Consider the following 16,644-nt stretch of genomic DNA (forward strand, 5'->3'; position numbering starts at 1 on the left):
GCTGTTTTAATGTTATTTGTGACATGACTGCCGCTGGTTACACAGTGAACCTACATCTGTATTTTTTGGCACAGCTGGACCATGTTAGTGTTGTTGTTGCACCGTAAGTGTGACGGGTCTGATCTTGGCGTCGGCGTCAGGAATATATGGCCCAATATGATCAAGCGGCGAGCCTCTTGCGTTCACGCGGTCAATCGCCGCCTTCGATGTGGCGGGCGGCAGCTGCGGTGAATATGGCCCAATATGACCAAGCGGCGAGCCTCCTGCATTCACGCGGCCAACCGCCGCAAGGGGCCAGTGCGGTGTGTTCCCAGCTTAAGCAATTCACTTCATTGTCAGCAATAATTGGATACTCCTAAAACAACAATTGAGGAAAATGTCGCCAGTTCTGTAGTACTCAAGTACCAAGTAGTTAATAATATAGGCATGTGTATGATTTATCATGATATAATGAAGCACACAAACAAGTAAGTGTGCATACATCCAAACCTCTACTGGCTGAAAATGTTGAATGGGAATGTATTTAGTTTGAGCCCTGAGCGTCATTTCTTTTCACATTTGTGTCACATTTGACCTTGGGAAGAGATGATCCTGTAGTGATTACAGTTGAGTAGTGACAGAGTGTGAGGGAGGGCACTTTGTCTTCATCACAGTTTGATCGTCTAAGTTTAGATCTTGGCTCGGAGACATCTTCTCAAGTGACAAAAGCTGCAGGCTCACTTCAGCCACTCCACACTGACACAGGAAGAGATCTCCACAAAGAGCTTTAAAGGGGGGTGCGCAAAAGCAAAGAGGAGGGAAGGCTGGAGAGGCACTCTAATATAATGAAAAGTATCTTAACAGGAGACACAAAAGTAGTGAGAGGGAGAGGAAAAATTGGACTATTCTGACAACTCTTCGCCATCTATCTCTGCTTTTGACTTGCTGGGACTGGGAAATGACGGACGAAGCAGAAGTGGGAGCAGACCTCTCTCCAAAGTCCTGGTCTGAGCGACAGGTTCCACGTTTTCTACAAGATGTCATCTTCCATGGCAAGTTTAAGGTGAGTTTCTCCAGGAGAGAGAAAATGATCACATATCGATGTGACCTTCCAAACCTCGCTGACCTTTTGTCAGTCTATAAAAAAAACTCTGGATTTGGGCCACATTTGGGGGAAATACTGTAGGTTTATCATGATGCATGATACTTGAGCTACTGTATATTGGCCCAAAAACTATAAACAACATGTCAGATTGAGATTGCAAGCCCTGCAATACAACAAAAACAACCAGCAGGAATACAAAGCAACGTGAACAAGTATTCATTTATTGTCAAGACTTCAACTGCTGTGGTCACTTGCCTCAATCCCCTCAGCAACACCTATCGGTTAACAAATAACAATAAGTACTATTTTATGTGACTACCAGGTTTAATCCTACTGTATATAGTGTCTTGTCTATGGTCTTTGTTTGTTTAGTTTTATTTCTGTTCTGTTGGTGAGATATGTGATGTGGTAAATAAACACTTTATTACTGTGTTTATGTGTTGTTAAATGTATTATTGTGACCTGAAGAGTCCTTTACCATCTTGCACAGAATACAAATACCACCAACCCTGCTGTGTGGCAAATACAGATTCTATTTAGTTTTTTTCACTTTTTAGACCAGTTGTTCTTGTTTAACATGACCAAAGCGTTAACATTATCAACAATATCTGTTTTTAAGGTAAAAATAATATGACACAATAATTGATTGATTGTAGCTTTTTATACCTTGTACATTTAGGATCCCCTCTTCCTTTTTACTCAAAAACAAAGCGTTGTAAACATGAAGTCATATAACTGGAACTATATTCCTTGGACGGTTTTGATTACATGTCACCCTACTCTATCACAAAAAGTTAATTCTGCTTATTGACAGAAGACCTACTGCAGCTAATGTGCGACTCTTTTGTGGTAGTTTGGGCAGCAGAGAGCTCATAAAAGCGTAGTAAGATAGAAAGACCGGGATATGGGGCCTCATTCATGAAACATTGTTACACACAGTTTGATCATAACTTGAGTGGTTGGACAAACTAAAACCTCTCGTAAATGTTTCACACATATTAACTTCTGCGCGGTTAAGACCACTTGTAAATTGCCATGAAAAAATTTCAAAAAATGACATGTCTCACTGCGATGTCCCATTAAAACCTTTACTGAAGATTGATGAGAATCCCTCTAATCGTTCAGAAAATGAAGCTTGTGGTGAGATTGATTGTCATTATGTTTCAAAAATAGATTGTTTTTCCGTAATACAAAAAATTATCTGTTGACTTATTTGACACTAGATGATGGCATGAAATAAGTCACTATTTTTGGCATACTTAAATACACAGATATCATTTCAGTTGTGAAATACCTGACTGTGGTGCCTAGTATTTGCAGGGGAATGCTCTCTCATGCTGAAGCTGTGTGAATGTCTCTTGCGAGTGCCTGCATGATCAGTATCCTGTTCTTATGACCTCAGTACTGACAGCTGTGTATTCATGTTGCGATATTGGCCTACTTCCAACCCTGTAATATACACATCGATTGGATTTACTGTAGCAGATGATAGGCCTGTAAAAAGAGCCCATAATGTAACAACAATACACAATGTTATAAAACAAATCCTAATAGGTGGTAGATGATGTAACAAAATCCTAAGACGTAATAACGTTCCCCATAATGTTACAACTTATTACATTACTGCACCAGTCATTACAATATGAAAACGAGGATAATTTTTGTCTCGAATAGTGTAATAATTTTATAAAATTATGGGTGAGTCAATAATTATGGATTTTTTACTACGATTCAAAGCAGTTGCTACAAATGAGACGACCAAAATTAAGCTTGACTCTACTTGATGCCGATGAAAGTTAGAGAGTACAAGTCGTGGTTTGAGTGTGGAGACGTATGGTTTGCATCAGAACTGATGATCTATTACTGCATGTCCACCACTCAGAAAAGGAAAAGTGGGGAGTATTGTGGATTGTGATACCAGCGTTTTTTCAAAAGCCGATTATTAGATCATTTGGCGATAATAAGTTAACCAACACCTATAATCAGGGTGATATTCACATTTTCACAATATTGGAGAATGAGGTATAATGTGAGACACCCCCTGTATATAGGCAAGGGAACACATTTTTGGTCATGTGAGCATTATGTTTTCAAGCCCCTATTTCCCCTTGGCAATGAAGGATAGGACCTCATGTGCTGTTGTAAGCATGTTTTTTTTCACAAATTCTTTTTTTTTGCATGTAAAAGTACATTTTCTTGCTGTCAACTTAATCAACTGTTGTGCCAAAGCAAATTGATTCAGGTAGAAACACTTCTATCATACATGTTGATGAACTACCAACATATGAAACCATGTGATGATGCTAACTGAAGATTATACTGAATTGCTAAGAGAGGTAGTTTTTTCTCATATTGTGGCAGCGGGGTAAAGTGAGACAAATGCTTTGGGGAAAGGTGAGACAGTGTCTGTGCCCTCTTTTAATGAATCCATTATATTTAAGGTAGCAAGGAGACTATTTTGAATATATACTATTTTAAAGGTCACATATTATGCTAAATGCACTTTTTAAATGTGTTCTAACATATCCATGGGTCCACGGTGTGCCTAGAGACTGCCAAAATATTTTAAAAAATAACAATCTCTCCTGTTCTCACTCTCCCCCTTTCTGAAACCCCCACCCCCCAATATACTCCAGTCAGAATTTTCCCCTTTTCTGACCTCACTAACTGGAAAGCCAGAAGCTTCCACTGTGCAGCCCACACCCTTATTTCTTATTGGTCCACGGCCCTGACAGACAGAGGGCGAGGCGTATTTGGCTTCGCTTCCGGACAGGGGGCGGGGGCAGCTCAAAGATTGTATATTTACGAGGGGAGCTGCAGCTCTTTTGAAAAAATAGGCCATTGTGAGATTATCTGAACATCAGCATAGTACAATAAATTATCTGAAAGTTTTTTTCAGCAAACAATTAAAGAAAAACGTATTAGGGACCACTAAGACCATATAATATGGTGTATAATAGTACCGAAAAGTGTATAATATGGGAGCTTTAAGTATACCTTTCCATTTTTTTCAAATCAGGAATTTAAGTTGCAGTATATTTTACAGTGTTTAATAATTGATAACATACAACCAGTGTCCTTTCCATTGTTGTTGTTGAATAGTTAAGAATTGTTGTCATGAATTTTTTTTTGTTATATTAATGTGTGAATGATGCAACCCCAATTCCGATAAAAGTTGGGTTATGTAACACGTATATAAAACAGAATTTGATCATTTGTTAATCCATTTTCACATACCATCAAGTTGAAAACAATACAAAGGCAATATATTTGATCTATTTCATTGTTTTTCGTAAATATATGCCTATTCTGAATTAGATGCCAGCAACACATTTTGGAACATAAACATGTTAACTGGTAACAGGTGATAATATCATTGATAATACATTAAAGAGCACCTATTATGCTTTTTCAACTTTTATGACCTATAAATGTTGTTATAATGATTTATAGTCATGTTTAACCATACTAAAGTGTCAAATAATGACTTACATGCATTAAGACATATTCCCTGCTGACCGTCGGGTGGCTGTGCTGTGCAGAGCGCTAAACACTAGGAACACCGGTCGCGATTCACTTGTTCAAATTTCCGGGATTTCTCTACGTAGATCAATCAGGATTTTCCATGTATGGTAATGCTGCAACGTGCTCAGACACGTTCCTGCCATGCCCCCACCTGCCTGCTCAAATCTGCCCGCGCGCCCGCTGAAAGTCTTCCGGAACGTAACCAATCACAACGGAGTGGGGTTGGCAGGAGGGGGCTGAGAAGGACGAAGCCTGGTGTTGACAGAGAATGCTGAGAGCGCCCAGGTGAGAGGAAGAGTTTCCCGAAAATCTACATAGTGTCATTCGTGTCAGATTGCTCTATAGGAGTCATTAATGAGAAATTAAGACCAGGAAAGTAGTATAATAGGAGATCTTTAAAAATATAGGGTTAAAAAAAAAGTACTTTGTAAATATTACTGTGATGTCACAGTAAAATACATCACAGTAATATTTACAAAGTAAGTTTTTTTTAACCCTATATTTCTCTTTCTGTGATGTCACGAGAAAGAGAAATATAGGGTTAAAAAAAACACTCTTTCTGCCTTTTCTCAGGCTAGGATGAACCGATTTCAATTTTTTTTCGCACATTTATACTACATAGGATCTCAGAATTCAATACACCTTCATATTCAAACCGGTGAAGTAGGCCTTTAAGACATACTTTTAAAATATGGTGAAGGTGCCAGAATGCAAAAGAAGGCATCAAAATAGAGGTTATTTCTTAAAATGTCTTCCGGGTGAAGATCCCTCTGGACCCCAATACAACCTTTGAGCTCAAACCACAATGCCACTAACAACAAAAATGCAACATGATTCCTTCAAACTGGATGCTATGGTTACAAACAAAAGTTAAAAATAATCAACAGACAGGGTTTAGTCTTTTCAGTATGTGGATAAGGTGCCAGAATGCACAGGATTGCATTCATTTAGAGGTTGTTACTTCCTGGGGAGAATCCCTTGGACCCTCCCAACATCGGTCTGCACTCAGCACCCATGTCCCAAAGTCCATGAGTTTAGCCACACTGACCCACTGCAGAGGATGTGTGGCCCAGGCTTGATGCTTAGCATTGACATAATGTTGTCTTTGAAAGTGTTTTTTTGAGAGAGTAATGACTACCATCTGCCCTACCCTCAGCACCCCCTGTTAAAAATATGTTCCAGTGACCCTGGCTTGGCTTCGTAGGAACAGAGTGCAAGTACTAGACTGTCTGCTGTCCATACCTGTCTCCCATTGAAACAATGTAGTGCATTATGAAGCCCAAAATATCACATTGGGAGACCCCTGGAATGTTGAGCATCTGAAGTTTTATTTCAAGCAAGAATATTAAATAATTTTGCTTTCAAAATGTCAACAATTAATGTCCATAGTTCCCAAACGCTTACTCAGTGTTGTTAAAAGAAACGGTGATGTCACACAGCGGTAAACAGGCCCCTGTCCCAACTTTCTTGAAACGTGTTGCAGGCACGTTTAAAATGTGTGTATGTTAACAAAAAACAATAAAGTTTATCAGTTTGAGCATATGATGTTTGTACTGTTTTATATTGAATATACGTCGAAAAGGATTAAGAAATGATAACATTCTGTTTTAGTCACATTTTACACAACGTCCCAACTTTTTCGGAATTGGGGTTGCATTTTGTTGTAGTATTTCACAAAATGGTGGGTTGTTTCAGCTCACACGTTGACACACACTTTGCATTTATTTTAATTTATTTATTTAAATTATCGAGCAGTTATAACATACTTTTTTTTTAAACAGAATTAAATGATGTCTTTACATTATCGGCTCTTACAAGGCCAATTGTGCATGTCCCAGTTTCTGGATAAATAGTGCCAAATTATCCAGCCTTTATTAACATAAACAACCATGCATAATGTTTTTTTATTTTACCTGGTGATAGCAGCTGTTACCACCAACTTCAAATGAGAATATGCTACATGAATGTTTGACTTTATTTTATAATCTGAAAGGCTCATTAAGAGATGTGTTAAGGTAAGAGCAGATCCAACATGGAACAAGCGGAACATAACCCTATCCAATGCACGTGAACTGATCTTTGAGGGTAAAAAAGGTGTAGTACCCCTTTAAATATCAACGCATTCTCTGTGTGTAATTTGATCCTCAGATGCCTTCCCTTACATCTGCAGCCAGAATTTATGAATAGACTTCATAAGAAGAAATACCTACTAAGCTTAGGTCATGACACAGCTCATAATTCACTTACTATTTATGTCTCGTATAGAATTCACTTGGAAACACTCAGTTGGGCCCTATGATCAAGTCTGTGGGTATACTCACCTTTTGACTAATACTAGTGCTTGAAAAGGCACTAAGTTTTAAACTTTTCATATAAATATTTTCTTCTTAAAATGTTCCTGAATATGACCATATAAAATTATATTTTCCATTTCAAAGTATTTTCAGTGCACATAGCCTATTGTACAGTGAAAGTCACCTCAAAAAACATTTGAACATAATTATAATTTGTAGTTGTGGGTTTATCATTTATTATACACAAAGTAAAAAAAAAACAGTAAAACTCTTATTAACAAATATTTATTTTTAACAGGTACAAAACTTACAATATGAAAACTTGGTGTTTACATCCATTTTACAAGTCCTGTTGGTTTATTTAACCGATTATGATTCTCCATGTAAACGTGCTGTGTGTCTTGGCCTGCTTGCTTATTCTTGGCAACATTGTAGCGAGGTGATTTACACCCATTGGCTCTCGAGTGTACCTGTAACACAGCAAATGCGTTATTAATAGCTTTCATAATAGCCAAACAAATATGCTCATCATTTATTCTATTTCATCAGCAACGCAGACAACCCCTTTTTTTCCTCAGGGGGAGTTAAAAGGCCTCTGCCTCTGGAGGTAGGTCAGAGATGTATTTGATGAGAGCCAAGACCGGGGGCCTATTGCATAAAACTAGGATAAGGGATTAACCTAGGATATTTCGGTTATCCTGGCTTGCGTTAGCCATGATCTGGTTGCATAAAAGCGGAGGGACATAAATTACCCTGGAGATTTATCCTTTACATTTAGCCTGGTCCCGACCAGGCTAAACGTAAAGGATAAACTTATTCTGTTGTCTGATTGGCTCAGTCAGCTGTCACTCCGATCTGAAATCAAGGTGTTTAACAGTTATTCCATGATCTTCCGTGTATTGCTTTATTTTCATTAGCCTGTTTTAAGGTACCACATAAAAGACTGCATTGTCATTTAGTTAAATAGTTCTTCTTTTTTATTTATTTAACCTGAACCATTTATAATTAACTTAATTATAATTAGATTAAGATGCAATGATATAAATTATAATAATTTATGTGATAGTCTGTTCATATTGCAGGCTATATTTATACAATTGATTATCGATGGCAGATGACGTTGCAAGTGTGGGTCAAATAAATTCACTTTGTACTTATAACTATATCGAGGTGCATCTGAAACAAAATTCAATATCAATGAAAAATTCCTTTTTTCTGTAATTGAATTCAAAAAGTGAAATTTAAATATATTCTAGAAATTCATTACACATGAAGTGAAATTAATCTAGAATAAACATACTTTTCAGAAGGTCGACATTTCTGTACTATAAATCCTTTTTCTGATTGGTTGTATGTAACATTCTAATATTTTGAGATACTGGATTTTTTATTCCATGATCAATCAATCATCCAAAAAAAGGCCTGACATATTTCACTTCTTGTAATGAATCTATGAAAGTTTCACTTTTTGAATGGACTTTCCATGATATACATTTTTTTAGATGCACCTGCAGACTGCTCACTGTCAACTATTTTATCATAAAACAATGCAGGGACATCAAGAACAATTGGCAGAGAATACATCTCCTGTATGAAATGAACTGTCCCCTCACTTACGGTTTAAACTAGCAAGGCATTGTGGAAAAATGGGCCGTCTTTTCCATTTTTCCATCAGTAAATCTGTGTTCGATCTTTGGGTCTACTTCTGAAAGCTGTGGGCTGGCACTTAACAGAATTACTTACACCTGGCTTGACAAAGCAGCCCCTTTACATCCTGGATTGGCGTTTAAGCTGGGAACACACCGCACTGGCCGCCTGCGGCGGTTGGCCGCGTGAATGCAGGAGGTTCGCCGCTTGGTCATATTGGGCCATGTTCACCGCAGTCGCCGCCGCGGCCAACCGCCGCCTCATCGTAGGCAGCGGTTGGCCGCGTGACAGCAGGAGGCTCGCCGCTTGATCATATTGGGCCATATATTCCTGACGCCGACGCCGAGATCAGACCCGTCACACTTACGGTGCAACAACAACAATAACATGGTCCAGCTGTGCCAAAAAATACAGACGTAGGTTCACTGTGTAACCAGCGGCAGTCTTGTCACAAATATCATTAAAACAGCCTGAACACGCACCCCGATCTCAAATACACACACATTAACAGCAATTCAGCAACATACTAAACACATTAACAACAGCAGTGTGTGCTCAGCGGCTAAAATAAAGGGAAACATCAGCCTACCTGAAAGTGAAAGTGTGCCGGCTGACGGAGGACAACACCGGTTCTTTGCTGCACTATATTGGAATTCCACACGGACACCGCCGTCAAGTTTGGGTATATTATCCTCAGGAACAGCACACAGCTTGGTGAGTTTCACTATGCTAACCGGCGCTACCTTGGCTAAAGTACAACCAACAGCTAAACAGATGCAAAATAGCCTACACATATTTGCAGAATGTATTGGAAGCCCGATGTCCTCACTCCACACGCCCACCTCGTCTTGCAGACCACCGCCACCGGGCAATCTCAACGCTGATTGGCTGTGGAGGCGCGGTGCCCGGCGGCGCTGCAGAAAAAGATGAAAAATTTCATCTTTTTCTGCGGCGCCGTGCTCGCCGCACAAGCCTTCGATTCACGCTCCTTCGATGACACAATTTCTATGCGCCGCTAATGGCCGCGCTCCCGATTCATGCGCCTCTCATGAGGCGCGGCCACGCGCCGCGCAAGCCCCCGCCGCCGGCCGCTGGACGCCGATTATTGGGTGGACGCGCGGCCACGCGCTAGTACATTGACTTTGTATGTAATCTCGCCGCGCGGCCAGTGCGGTGTGTTCCCAGCTTTATGCAACTGACTAATCCAAAGTGCCCAGGCTAGACTTTGTCAAGGCTGGCTTTATCAATCATCCTGGATGTCTTTATTCCACTTTTATGCAATAAGCCCCTGGCAGAGAGGGTCGCCTGGCAGTTGGTAGACAAACCCTCTTGTGCTCTCTCTATTCTTACCCTGGAGATCATTGTGGTTCTTAGTATGCTCGTTAAATGTGAGGATGGCATATTTAAGTCCATTTTCATACATTTTTACGGTAAGCATGAACATTGGCATGTGTAGTCTCCATGGGTCACTTTAAAAGAAAATGGTCCGAGACAAAAAAAAAAAAAAAAAAATATTTAATTAAAATACCCTGTACATTTCTGTGAGAAATGTTCAAATTCACAATTTCAAATGTCTCGGACAATTTTCTTGTCAAGTGACCCATGGAGAATGCCAATTTTCACGCTCATCAACTGAAAGATTCTGACCAAAAATAAGCACTTAGCCGCTCCACTAAACCTCTGACTTCAATAGGAACAGAATATCACATAAATAATTCTAATTTATATTATAATGTATATATATATATATATATGTATATATATATATATATATATATATGTATATGTATATATATATATATATATGTATATATATATATATATATATATATGTATATATATATATATATATATATATATATATATATATATATATATATATATGTATATACATATGTATATATATATGTATATGTATATATATATACATATGTATATATATACTAGTGGTGGGCCGATAACGGCGTTAACGGCTGCGTTAACGCCAGGCTCTTATCGGGCGATAAAAAAAATATCGCCGTTAATCTCTTAATTCCACCTCCTGTTCGGCTCAGGGGAGATGCTGTTCGCCGTCGGGGTGAACCCCCTTCCGCACGTGAAGGCTCGCTTCACGTGCGGGAAAGCTATAGTGTGAGCGGCCACAGCTTGTATTTTGGTCATATCTAACACTGGACTGCAGGCCTATATAAAAGTGTTGTACCTTTGCTTTCTTTGGGTTAAAAAAAACTCCATCAACTCAGTATCCGTCTAGTCCAAAAAAACTCTGTCAGCTGCTGCTGCAGACGGTGTGCAGACGTGCTCGGAGAATCGGCATCGGCGCATCAACAGTCATTCAATGCAGCGGCAGTAATCATACAACCGAACGGTGTAGAAAGTCCCGTCAGTTAAAAATAGTGATCCAGATTTTAAATCCATGTTAAAATCGGAAGGATATAAAGCTAGTTAGCTTAAAAAAAGTAGCAAACATGTCAACTGTGATGTGTTCAGGCCGGCTCAGTAATATGATTGATGTGTTCAAATGCAACACAAAAAAAAAGAAATTTGAGATTTTGGCGAAACTTGTTTTCCCAGCAAGATAAAATAGATAGTAAAGATGGAATGGAATTATGACCTGTTTAATGTCCTATCTTGAGCTATGATCATATCAGCAATTAAAGCAATAATACAAGTTCTATTTCAACAAAATAATAGAAAATTATCAATTGTGATATCAATAAAGACTTGGATCGTTAAGGAGTCTTGAAAATGGTATCAATATCAATACAAATTAACTCTCCTGTCATCTGAGAGAAATTAAGATGATTTAATTGTTTTAACCGTTAGTATTTACCGGTTAAAAATATTATCGGTTGACTGGTTTACCATGGACATCCCTTATACTGTATAAATGTATATCATACATTGTATGTTTTTTTTTGTGTTATCCCAGTTAAGTTTATTATTAATTTTTTATCATTTAATATTACTTTGAATAGTTCCGGGACGTTGGAGCAATAACCTGGTGTTTTGACACTTCAGTGTGCACTGTGAATTTGAAGTAATGTTCAGTTTTTGAATAAAGATGCAGCATTTACAAATGTTTATTTTTTTTATCCGATTCATCGATTAATCGAAAAAATAATCAACCGATTAATCGATTATTGAAATAATCGTTAGTTGCAGCCCTAAACAATTCATCGTTACCTCTTATGGCCTACAGTTCAAAGTTCATGTTTAACTGAATAAACAGTTTGTAAACACAAGTACATCTTGTTGAACATTATTTATTTTCATCACCAATTATCATAGTAGAACAGCTTCCTCAAGCAGTTTGTGATGCATGTTGGAAACAGGAGATGAGCCCCTGGTCTGATGCGCCACCTGGCTTGAGAAACACGTTCTCAAAGACTTACTTTGAGTCATTATTTAGGAGCACACACATATTATGAATGAATTCAAATGAGCCATTTTAATCTAGATTAATCTAGATTAATTTCAAAATTAATCTAGATTAATCTAGATTAAAAAAATTAATCTATGCCCACCTCTAATATATACATATGTATATATATATATATATACATATGTATATATATATATATACATATGTATATATATATATATATACATATGTATATATATATATATATATATATACATATGTATATATATATATATATATATATATATATAATTTCTGGTGAAATAAAAAATAAGAAAAGCAGGACTACTTAACTTAATGACAATGTAGTCCTTTATGTGTAACTTAAAACAGGCAAATAAAAACTAAGCAATGCACAGATCATGGAATAACCATTAAACACCTTGATTTGACAGCTGATTGCACAAAGGCAACAGGATAAGTCTAAATGGTAACTTATGTGCCTCTACTTTTTTGCAACCGAATCATGGCTAAAGTAGGCTAGGAGAACCGAAATATCCCGGCTTAATCCCTTAAAGTGCGAACACCGCCGGCGTTAGTTGGCCGCGTAAACGCCAGTGGGTCGACGCTTGATCATATTGGGTCATATTCCTGACGCTGACGCCGTTTCTGAGATCAAACCCGTCACACTTACGGTGCAACAACAACAACAACAACATGGTCCAGCTGTGCCAAAATACAGATGTAGGTAGGCCTACACTGTGTAACCAGCGGCAGTCATGGCACAAATAGCATTAGAACAGAATGAAGACGCACCCCGCTCGCAAATACACACTTAAACAGAAATTCAGCAACATACTAAACACATTAACAACAACATTGTGTGCTCAGTGGCAAAAATAAAGGCAGCCTACCTGAAAGTGAAAGTGTGCCGGGTCTAGCGGAGGACAACACCGGTGCTTGGCTGTACTATATTGGAATTCCACACGGAGACTGCCGTCAAGTTTGGGTTCATATTACCCTCCGTAACAGCACACAGCTGGGTGAGTTTCACTATGCTAACCAGCGCTACCTTGGCTTAAACAGATGCAACATACACATATTTGCAGAATGTATTGGAAACCCAATGTCCTCACTCTCCCCACGCCTACCTCGTCTTGCAGACCAATCTCAACGCTGAATGACTATCGCGCATGGATGCCGAAAAGTTAAATATTTTCATCTTCAGTGTTTGCCACATATGTTCGCCACGCCTTCGACGCCGCCGCCACTTGATGCCGATTTGCGGGTCCACGCGCGTCCACACGCTAGTACATTGACTATGTATGTCATCTTGACACGCGGCGAGTGCAGTGTGTTTGCACCTTTATCTTGGTTTTGTGCAATAGGCCCCTGGCGGCCTTGGTTCCCTGCTTTTTAATTGCTGTCATACTTCATGCTAACCACCAGATGTCACTGTGTATACATGTAAAATCAGGACTGTCATGGTTTAATCCTTAGTCCAAGTTGTGTTGCCCTGAAGGCTTTCCTGTGTCCTTAATACTCACTCCTCCTTGTCTGTTCCCATTTCAGCTGCTGAAGGCTCTAACCCCAGAGGAGAACACTCAGTGCCAGCACGGCCTGTACTTCCAGGATGGTCAGCGGCGCGTTGACTACGTCCTCACCTTCCCTGTGAAGAAGCCCACAGGCGGCCGCTCCAGTCGACAACCAGTGACCCTGCTCAATGAAACGTCTGTGGGCCGCAGCCTGCGCCGGGGCCAACAGAGCTGTGAAGAACATCTCAGACATTACAGAGCACAGAGGCAAAGAGAACCATCATTCCTGCCATCTTCACCAGTGAGCGATGTGGAGACAGGCTGTTCTCCAGAGACCTTCAGCAGCCAGGAGGACCACAAGACCTTCAGGAGAGACGAGTTTGAGGAGAGACTCAGAGACATGGGCTTGGAGCTGGAGAAAGATGAGGATGTGAGTTTACATCTATATCAATTTATTATTTCCAGAAACACTATGAACATGAAATATATATATATATATATATATATTGTGTCTGTTTTCCTCTTAAGAATATGTTTGTAAAGATAATACAGTCAGCACTTGTCAATGCAGTCACACAAAAGTAATCCAACTCAATTATCACTTCTGCCTCATTTGAATGTGTGGTAGCTGTATTTGCTTTGTTTTGGTTTCCTTTGCTCCGTCGGGATGTTTCTAGGCCTCAATCAATTGAGCAGTGCACATGGACAGCGTTAAACCTTCAACTAATAACAGCACAAGGCTTCTCACGGCGCTGCAGGCCAATCGTTAGACGCTCGTCCAGCTCTCCCAGAGCAGAGCACAGAGCAGCTGTCAACTTCATTGACTGGGGTTAGCTTTGGTTAGCTCAGTGGCTAAAACACTGAAAGGGCATATGTAATGGATGTCTTAACTGGAAAGAGTCCTCCCTGCAGGACTCGCTCCCCTCTCTTGAAGTTACATGGATTGGGTGTTGCGGGGCCCGGCGAAGTGGACCCGAGTCTTCTGTTTACAAAACAATACCAACAAATGCTATTATGTAAAATACAGCCAGAGAGAGGGGGACTGTGCAGATAAACACATCAACACATAGTCTAGTGGGGCAGAAGTGAGTGGGATTATTTTTGTGGGACTAATAATTAATTTTGTAATTAAAATGTTGCATGATATGCCTTTAATGTGTGTAAAATCATATGAGTCATATACATCTGAATTGAAAGTACAGGTTGTATGTCCCTTAGGCCAAGATTCAAGGGGTGGGCTTTGTGAAGATTCATGCTCCATGGAATGTTCTCTGTCGAGAGGCGGAGTTAATGAAGCTAAAGATGCCCACCAAGAAGGTAAGACTTGCTGTGTATTTCTATCTCAGACTGTTTGTCTGCCAACACAATTTCACAAGCTGACTTTTAGAGAACTGGGGGTTATTGCACGAAACTGGAATTCCCCGAGGAGCTCACGGGATAATTTAACGGGAATTAGCGAGTCACGCAGTGTTATCTCTGGTAACATTATCAACAGCGGCCCGTTGTCCTGTAAATCACCAAAGAAAAGGAACGGCGGATCTTAATCTAGCTGGTTATAAGGTCCGCTGCTCAATCCAAACCCCCACGCTTCATTTTCCAGAGTTAATGAGGGTATTTCTGCCCGGGGGAAGTTGTACAATGAAGTCGGACAGCTAGGCTAAGGTAGGCTGCGTCCCGACCGCTGCCCGCCGACGCTATTATTATCCCGAAGTATCGCCACACTTTATTTCTGTCTACAGTAATGTGACTTCTCACACCCTGTGTGTGTGAGAGAGAGGGAGAGCGGAGCACAGACGCACACATATTGACTGTGAGCGAATTGTTTCCTAGTTTGAGGGGGAGCTCAATACGGGAAAGCCAGCAACAGGAAGGGGAGGGGTTGCGTAGGTAGCCGACGCCAGCGCTCATAGACGCTGGCGAAACCCCTTCCGCCAGACTAAGCCAGATGTAATGCCTCGTTTCCACTGAGCAGTGCGGCTCGGGTCAGTGAGGGCGATCTGGGCGCATCTATCTTGTTCTTCTTCCCATGACGATTGTGGGTGGAACCTTTTTTTTCAAGCAGGTCCATTCGGGAAATCACTTGTTTACTTAGTGCCATGGTGACCATAATAATAACCCAAAAGTAGAATGGCTGGAGCACCAGCAGTTCTCCCCAAAAGTTAGCTAGAAGTGCAAATAGAGGTGAAAAAGTTCACACATTATGCAAGTCAAAAAAAGAGAACCGTACTTCATTGAATAAAACTATTAAATGGCTTACACCAATGGTGTAAGCCATTACTAATAACATACAATCCTGAACAAAATCTTAAGACTGGGGCAAGATTGCAAAGTATTTGCATTTCGCATGGTTGGTAGTAACCAAGTTGTAAGTAGAGCTTCAAAATGACATCAAGAGGAAGAGACAAAAAACTAATTGAGAAATCTATTGAAAACTGAATTTAAACTCAAAAAGGCTGTTCATCAGCTGATCAAAAGTTTAAGACCATAGCCTTAAAAACTCAAAACAAACAAAAAGTTTCAAAAAAAGGACTCAGTAGTGGGTAGGCCCACCATTCTTGTTGATCACCTCAAAGATTGTTTTAGGCTTGATGCAAGTTTTTCCAGGAGGCTGGTGGGAACGTTGCTCCATGTGGTGAAGATGGCTTCATGTAGGTCATCCATCTTCTCGAACTGGCGTCCGTTATAGACTTTCCTTGCCATCCATCCCCAAATGTTCTCAATGGAGTTTAGATCAGGAGAACACACAGGATGGTCCAAAAGAGCAACATTATTCTCCTGGAAGAAGGCCTTGGTCAAGCGAGCGTTGTGAACTGCAGCGTTGTCCTGTTGAAAGACCCAGCCACCACCGTACAGACAAGGGCCCTCAGTCAAGAGGGATGCCCGCCGCAACATTTCCACATAGCCAGCAGCCGTTTGACGCCCCTGCACAACCTGAAGCACCATTGTTCCATTGAAGGAAAAAGCACCCCAGATCATGATGGAGCCTCCTCCACTGTGCTGCGTAGAAAACCTCTCCAGTAGGAGCTCCTTGTCATGCCAGTAGCGTTGGAAGCCATCAGGACCGTCCAGGTTTAATTTTTTCTCAACAGAGAATAACACTTTCTTATCAAAGCCTCTCGCAGATGCCGTCTTATGGTTATGGGGCTGCACTCAGCATCAGTTAGGGCTTTAATTTGGGTCGAGGATCGGCCTGTGTCT

General features: G+C 40.1%; 1 protein-coding gene across 1 annotated transcript in view; it reads left to right on the top strand.

The window, feature by feature from the left end:
• Nucleotides 1-937: 937 nt before the first annotated feature.
• The window catches only part of ano1b (anoctamin 1, calcium activated chloride channel b), a gene marked incomplete at its 5' end in the record, with an annotated part of 58,309 nt that continues 42,602 nt past the window's right edge, over nucleotides 938-16,644 (top strand). Inside the window, 3 exons of the mRNA XM_080028621.1 lie at nucleotides 938-1,042; nucleotides 13,484-13,876; nucleotides 14,665-14,763. Coding sequence (XP_079884747.1) covers nucleotides 938-1,042; nucleotides 13,484-13,876; nucleotides 14,665-14,763 — 597 coding nt within the window. The remainder of the gene's footprint in view (nucleotides 1,043-13,483; nucleotides 13,877-14,664; nucleotides 14,764-16,644) is intronic.

The sequence above is a fragment of the Ammodytes marinus genome (assembly GCF_949987685.1).
Source record: "Ammodytes marinus genome assembly, chromosome: 5".
NCBI lineage: Eukaryota > Metazoa > Chordata > Actinopteri > Uranoscopiformes > Ammodytidae > Ammodytes > Ammodytes marinus.